Genomic DNA, 7,709 nt, shown 5'->3' with positions numbered 1-7,709 from the left:
TATATGTATATATGTGTGTGTGTGTGTGTGTGTGTGTGTGTATACACATATATACCACCTACTGAAGCTAGGGACCAAGGGTTCAAATGTGTAAGCCTGTGGGGACATTTCACACTCAAACCCTGTCACCCTGTTTGGCCACCAGCATTTTAGTTCACGATGACCCCATGCTTAGGTACCATGACAAATGAGAACAGCCCTATCTCTTCCCTTCTAATTGATTACTCTTTCAAAATCTACCCGGGCTGCAATCACCTCTCACCTATTTTCTTCCACCTAACTGGTACTCTGTAACATACTGGGTTTGTTTCTACCTTTGCCCTCTTTGGCCAACTCTCAACACACCAAATAGAACTTCTGTTCAAAATACAGTGATGTCAAATTATTTCCTCTTGTACTCAAAAATCGCTGGCCTTCCCTACTTCCATTCAAAGCAAAGGGCAAAGTCCTTATGACAATCCAAAGGGGCCCCTGCCCTTGTTTACACTGCTCAGCCCACACTGGTCTGTATTCCCCAATCTACAAGGCAGTTCCCAGCCCTGGCCTTCAATATAGTAGTCCCCGCGTCTCGAAAGCTTCCATGGTTGCATCCACAACCCCTTTCAGTCTTTGTTAAATGCTGTCTTCTCAACGCAACCTTCCTGCCTTGCCCTCAACACTCTCTATCACCCCACAGCACATATAAACCTGAGAATAATATTTAGAAATCATTCTTGTTTGTTGTCTATCATCTTCAAATAGATGGAGATTGTAGAAGAGTAACCCCAGTGCTAGGCATGGATTATGCACCAAGGCTAGATTACACAAGTTTTGTTGTATTGAGCTAAGAGTGTTTATATTGTTGTTTAATTGTATTTTATATCCCCCAAATGACTTAATATTTGAAAGCTAAAATAAATGTATATGGAAAAAAAGTATGTTTGCAAAATCTGGAAGGAACAGAATAGCTACAGCAAACCAACATCATATTCTATCTTGAAGAGATTAGCAGATCTCTGAAGAAGTCTGTGTCTTGAATTTCATACTTATTGTTCTATTGAAATTTATCTCCTTAAGCAACATGTTTTCTATTTATCTATGGTTTCATTTGTGTTATGTATTGTAGCTGTTCTTTGCTACATTGTGGGTTCTTTTTTTTTAATGTACAAAATTATTTACTTTTAAAAATTATTGAGTTGGGCTAGAGAGATAGCTCAGCAGATAAGAGCACTGACTGCTCTTCCAGAGGTCCTGAGTTCAATTCCCAGCAACCACATAGTGGCTCACAACCATCTATAATGTGATCTGATGCCCTCTTCTGGTGTCTGAAGACAGCTACAGTGTATTCATATACATAAAATAAGTATAAATAAATACATAAATATTAAGTCAAATACTTTTTTTTTTTTTTGAGACAGGGTTTCTTTGTGTAGCCCTGGCTATCCTGGAACTCACTCTGTAGACCAGGCTGGCCTTGAATTAAGAAATCCACCTGCCTCTGCCTCCCAAGTGCTGGGATTAAAGGCATGCGTCAGAACTGCCTGACTCTAAATTCTTATTTAAGGGGTTTGATTCCTTTGCTGTCCATCCCGGTCATCTGAAAAAAGCCCTCCCTCAAAGGTCGTCCCGCTGTACTTTTCAGCCCTTCCCTTTTATCTGTCCTTGGTTTAAAGGCACAGTCATTGACAACTTCAAAGTTCTTAACCCGAAGATTTGAGGATTTCTTCAATTATCTTTATAAACCATTTTAAGGTAGGCTTCACTCGTGACACCTAACATCTCTGAGGAGTCTTCATATCCATTCCTAACACTCAGAATTCTAATCTGTATGAAGGAAATGCCAGGGCAGCCCTGAAATAAACATCTATTCATGAGTATCTTCTAATTCTGATTTCATAATCAAGACAAGCCTTTAAAGAGAGGAATATTCATCTACCTCATTACCTTTCGAGGCTAAGCTATAACAGCCTCATCAACAGCCCCTCTGTGCTCTTACATTCTTTCTTGTATGATCAAAACTCACACTGAACAATGACTTCTGGGTTGCAAAAGAGGACTGATTTTTTGCACCAATCTTCCACCCTTTCAAGCCCCTAACACTTGGTAGGAGAGAAAGAAGGATAGAGGGGAAAAGTGGGGTTGGGAGAGATGATATCATTAGATTACTTCCTGCTTATTGGGGTGCTGAATTCCTTGGGGCAAGTTTGACCTTCGTTGTCAGGACATGACTACTTAACAAACTGTGACTAACTCCCACAACCTCTCAGGGGCCTGGCATTTATATATCCTCTGATGTATCCAAAACTTCCAAATCACACCTGGGATTAAAATGAAAATACATTCCCATAATATTTATGTGTGTGTGTGTTTGATATATTTTCAAGACAGGGTTTCTGTGTGTAGCCCTGGCTGTCCTGGAACTCACTCTGTAGACCAGGCTGGCCTCAAACTCAGAAATCTGCCTGCCTCTGCCTCCCAAGTGCTGCGATTAAAGGTGTGTGCCACCAATGCCCGGCTTATGTGTGTTTTTCAATGAAACCAAAATTCTCACTATAATGTACAGCTGTGGTTGAATCATTTTCACTGATGGTAGTCCACTACGCAAATGAGCAATTTACTCTTCCATTCTACTACTAATAAATATTACTGTGTTTTTAAAAAGGGTTTTCTCTTACGAGCAACATGATGATTGTTCTGTAGATTAATTCCTGATATCCTGGTATGAAATTTTCTTGACGCTAAGAAATAATATTTCTGAGGCAAGAGGCATGCATGTCTTTCTGACCTCAGTTTTACAGGATAATGTCAGGTGTTGGTCAATGGCAGCTATACTGACCTATACCTTAATGAATACTTAATGTCTCATATCCTAACCAATGCTGGAGATTATATATATATGTATATATATATACATAAAATTTGTGTGTGTATATATATACATATATACACACATACACCTAGACACACATATAGTGTGTGCACATGAGGTGTGTGAACATACATGCCACCATATGCACAAGGAAATCAGAACACTTTTGTGAAGTTGTTGAAGGACAACCTTGAGCTTCTAATATTATTACCTCTATCTCCCAAGTGCTAAGATTACAAGTTCCATCACAGACTATTCCTGGCTTATATGACACCGGGGATGACCCCTTAGCTTTCCTGCATGCTAGGGGGCACTCCACAGTTTCCTTACAGAAAGGAGTATTTCATAGGGATGATTATCCTACCAAGGCTCTTGTTGTCTTTTACCTGTAGATCTTCCAATTTCCCCCAAACTGACTCTAAGTGTAAGTACTGTCAAATAAATTCTATAAACATGTGGGTATTTTGTAAACTCCCTATCCCATTGACATATCTAACTGGTACGTCATCGTAATTCAGATTTTCCACTCAGTTTTTCTTTTTTTCTTTTTGGAATGTTTCCGTTAACCTTTTGGTCTTTCACATAAAATTTAGAAGCATTTTTTTTTCAAATTTGAGAAAAAAACAAAATTTTGATTGATATTGCTTTTTATCTATGGATCAGTTGAGACAAAGAGCAAAATTTTTCAATACTGATTTTTCCTGCTCATGTATGTTACTTCTAAGGTTCTTTAAAAACTGCTAATAAGGTTTTTCCCCCCATGTTCTATACAAAGGTCTTGAGCACCTTCTATTAGATAATGGTTTTGGGGATGTTTTCCAGAGCCTTCGGGTGTCATATTTCAACTGTTGCTAAGATATAGAAAAGCAAGATATTTGTACATTTAACTTTAACAAACTGTTACCTATGTAGCTGTTGGCTTTTAAACACAAGTAGTTTCTACATTGTATTTCTTGGCTGTTTTCATCTTGTTAAAAAGTTTGCATTTATATTGTGAAACTATGTGGTTTTTTCCTTTATATTCATTTATTTGGTGGCAGTGTGGGGGTCAGAGCACAGCATGCAGGAACTGTTTCTCTTTCTACAATATGGTTTCCAGGGGTTATCTCAGGTCGTCGGGCTTGGCGGCAGGTGCCTTTACCTGAGAAGCCATATCACTGGCCCAAACTTTTAAAAGATACTTGAGATTTTTGTGGCCTTAGTATGCTTTTATTTTTATAATTTTTCGCATGTCCTGGAAATGAATGTGTTTTCTCTGTTGAACATGTACTTCTACACATCTATGTTAAACCAAGCTTATATAACATTTCTGGAAAAACAGTTTTTGAGACCAAGGATAGCTACATAGCCCAGACTGGCCTCAAATTCACAATCATTTGTCCTCAGCCTCCAGTCTCCAGGGATCTTTAGATTGCTGGGATTAAAGCCACGTAGCACTAGGCTTGGCTTCAGAAGTATTTTTTTTTTTTTGTATCACAACTAATTTCATTTATTGAGCATGATTTCCGTGAAATTAAAAAAATTCAGAATTATTTTAAACCAACACATAGTAACTTGAACATTATCAGAAAGCAGGACAATAAGCTGGCCAAACTCCACAGAGTGGACTCATCATGGACATTTGAACTTTGATCTGTTTCAGTCGGTTTACAACACAGACTAAACACAAAGCATTAGATTTAGAAGTGTCAACTATTCTTTATTCCTCCTCTCCACTGATATTTCAGTGCTTAAGCCCTTTCACCTAAATTACTTCATTTCTTTATCAAGACTACTGGGAACAGGCAAATGTTACAAGAAAGAAACTTTGACTTCTGAATTTATGCTACAGCTAAATCCCCAGATAGAAAGGCCAGGCAGTATACTGAAACCATATGAAATGGTTTTATACTGGAACTGTATAAAAGTAAAAAATGATCTCTATTGTAGAACACCAGACTAAAACCAGATTCACTTGTCAATGGGGAAAGGTATTCTCGGAGTCACCTCCCCCAGTTTAATTCCCTTGCTTCAAGAATTTAGGCCTTAGATGTCCTACAGACCCTAAGAGAACACAAATGCCAGCCCAGGTTACTATACCCAGCAAAACTCTCTCAATTACCAGAGATGGAGAAAACAAGATATTCCATGACAAAATGAAATTTACACATTATCTTTCCACAAATCCAGCCCTACAAAGGATAATAGATGGTAAACACCAACATAAGGAGCAAAACTACACCCTAGAAGAAGCAAGAAAGTAATCTTTCAACAAACCCACAGAAACATAAGTCTACCTCTAACAACAAAAATAACAGGAAGTAACAATTACTTTTCCTTAATATATCTCTTTCTTTGTATTTGTTTTTGTTTTGTTTTGTTTTGTTTTGGAGACAAGGTTTCTCTGTGTAGCCCTGGCTGTCCTGGAACTCATTCTGTAGACCAGGCTGGCCCTGAACTCAGAAATCTGCCTGCCTCTGCCTCCCAAGTGCTGGGATTAAAGGTGTGTGGCACCACTGCCCAGCCCTTAATATCTCTTAATAAGAAAAATAATATTACCAACATATCCTTATCGGTTGAAATTCAAAAAATATGAGGAATTAGAAATTTGTTGGCTGTCATCCAGCGGTCTCTCTAATTTGGTAATTGGAGAAATGGGTCCAATATTGTACAATCCATATACACTGTCTGCTTGTTTGTATGTGACAGTGTCTTGCTGCGTACCATATAATGGTCTTGAAATCATGCTTCTCCTGTCTCAGCCTCTCTATTAGTAGGATTGTTTATTTGATGTTTTTACACTATACTATGATTTTCAGAACAGCTTACATATTTCAAAATTTTATACAGCCAAAAAATGTAGATGATTAATTTGGGAGGTGGCTTGTAAGAGAACAACAAAGAGTGAGACTTGAATGCTTTGCTTGCTATTTATAATTACTGTATCAATTTTGAAGAAGAGGACTTTATAAATTATTCTTTTTCTGAGATGAATGCTTTTCAAAATCATCACAGCCAATGAACCAGATTCTTACCCTCACCTAATGTCTACGCCACCCTTCAAGCAGAACCATTGTTTATTTAAACAGTTGGTGAATGACTTCATGGATAGACCATCTTAATACACACACTATTTCTTAAATGAATATAACCTGTTCCCTGTGGGCTGAGAATGAAGACGATCACTCCAGTCAAATAGTTTTAACCATAGCAGGAAGTCTGTATCCAAAACTTGTGCCTACAATTCATTCCTTGGTGCAGCAGAACTGTCAACTCTTAGCTTAGGTACTATGGAGGTAAAATCCTTTGGTGATGTGAGGGTCACTGAAGTACAGCCTTACTACAATGAACTCCAATGTCTAAAAATTGTTCTTATTTTGGGCTTGTACCACAGTAAGAGCCAAGATTTTAAACAAAATAAACAAACAAAAAGTCTTTATTTATTTATGTTCATTTAAAAAAACTAATAGTGATATACTATTTTAAAGTATCATACAGTTAATATGCTTAGAGTTATTTAAAATTTATATTGAGAAAAATGTATGTATTTTCAGTATTGCTGTAGACAAGCATCTACATAAGACTGTTCAACTGATTGCTTTATATCAAACAACTTTTATGATATTCATTTTTACTGTTACATTATTTTATAAATTTTAAAGAATATGATAAAAACTGAAAGGTATGGCAGGTATTGAAGGGGGGTCTCTGGGAGGAGTTGGGGTACAAAAGGAAAAGAAGAATGTGATGTAATTCTATTTACTTAAAATGTTTTTAAATGTGAACAAATTCAGATAAATTGAAATTATGTATCTTTTCTCATCATAATTCAATAAAACTTAAATCAAAAAAAAAAAAAAAAGAAAAAGAACAACAACAACAACTTAGGCCTTAAGTGGTGAAGTGGAATATCTAGAATCTGAATTTGTATATTTTAGCTGGAATTATTATTAACCTAGCCCCAGGTGACTAAGGTCAATTAAACAAAATGGCACCAACCCCTCACAAAATGATATTTAGATTGTAGCACAAAAGGTCACAGAAGGAATCTATTAGGTATCCAAGAGTGTTCAGGCGCATCTCTCTCAGTGAATTAAACAGGTAATTTTAGTCCTTAACAAGACTGCACTGCATAATGGATATTGCACTTCTTATTTAGACTGGTTTGGGATTCAAGTACAAATTATGCAGAAAGCTTCCTTACGGGGAAAGAAATAGCGACCGGACAAATGAGACACCCACCCAGGGTCAAAGGAAGAAAAGCACATAGCACAGACATGTTCCAGCAGGAGGCAAAGGCTATGGCTGATACCTGTATTGAGTGACAGTCAGCACAGCCCGGGGATCTGACCCAAAGCCCGGCAAGTGCTGATTCAGGTAGGCCTCCAGGGACCTGATGTCGAACTTGTGCTGGGGTAGCACTTCCACGGTGTCACTGGTGACATCCATCTCCATGACTGCCACTGCTGTCTCGGGGTACAGAGATGAGGAATCCACAGACTGCCCAGAAGTAGCGCCAAGGCAGAAAGGACACTAGAGCTTGGGGGCGTGGTTAGGCGGGGCTTAGGAGAAGCCAGTCACCTGGACTCTGGGCAACCTTGCCAAGCAAAAGTGGGCGGCTGAGTCTAGTGACTCGGAGTCCGGCGGAGAAATGAAAGAATTGCCTGCTGTGGGTTCAGACTTAGAACTTACTATCAGCGACAGAGCTGGGAGCCTCAGTCTTATAGAAAAACAAGGTCACAAATATGACTCTAGCGAGTGAAGACCCAAACATCTGTCGCCCTAGAACGACGCGCCATGGGAAGACCTGTGCCGTCCGTCCAAGAAGAGAGTCCGCCAGAACCCTGAGCCCTGCATTAAAAGACCCCGATGTTTCTCATGG

The 7,709-nt window shown here is 38.5% G+C and overlaps 1 protein-coding gene and 1 pseudogene across 1 annotated transcript in view; both read right to left on the bottom strand.

Moving 5' to 3' along the window:
- Window positions 1-7,662, bottom strand: part of Acad11 (acyl-CoA dehydrogenase family member 11) — a 61,591-nt gene extending 53,929 nt beyond the window's left edge. Inside the window, exon 1 of the mRNA XM_031346223.1 lies at window positions 7,140-7,662. Within this exon, the coding sequence (XP_031202083.1) occupies window positions 7,140-7,282 (143 nt within the window). The 5' untranslated portion in view covers window positions 7,283-7,662. The remainder of the gene's footprint in view (window positions 1-7,139) is intronic.
- Window positions 1,973-2,110, bottom strand: LOC116074145 (annotated as a pseudogene).
- Window positions 7,663-7,709: the final 47 nt, after the last annotated feature.

Source organism: Mastomys coucha, unplaced genomic scaffold, assembly GCF_008632895.1.
Source record: "Mastomys coucha isolate ucsf_1 unplaced genomic scaffold, UCSF_Mcou_1 pScaffold23, whole genome shotgun sequence".
NCBI classification, from domain to species: domain Eukaryota; kingdom Metazoa; phylum Chordata; class Mammalia; order Rodentia; family Muridae; genus Mastomys; species Mastomys coucha.
This window is presented reverse-complemented; position numbering and strand designations above follow the sequence as displayed.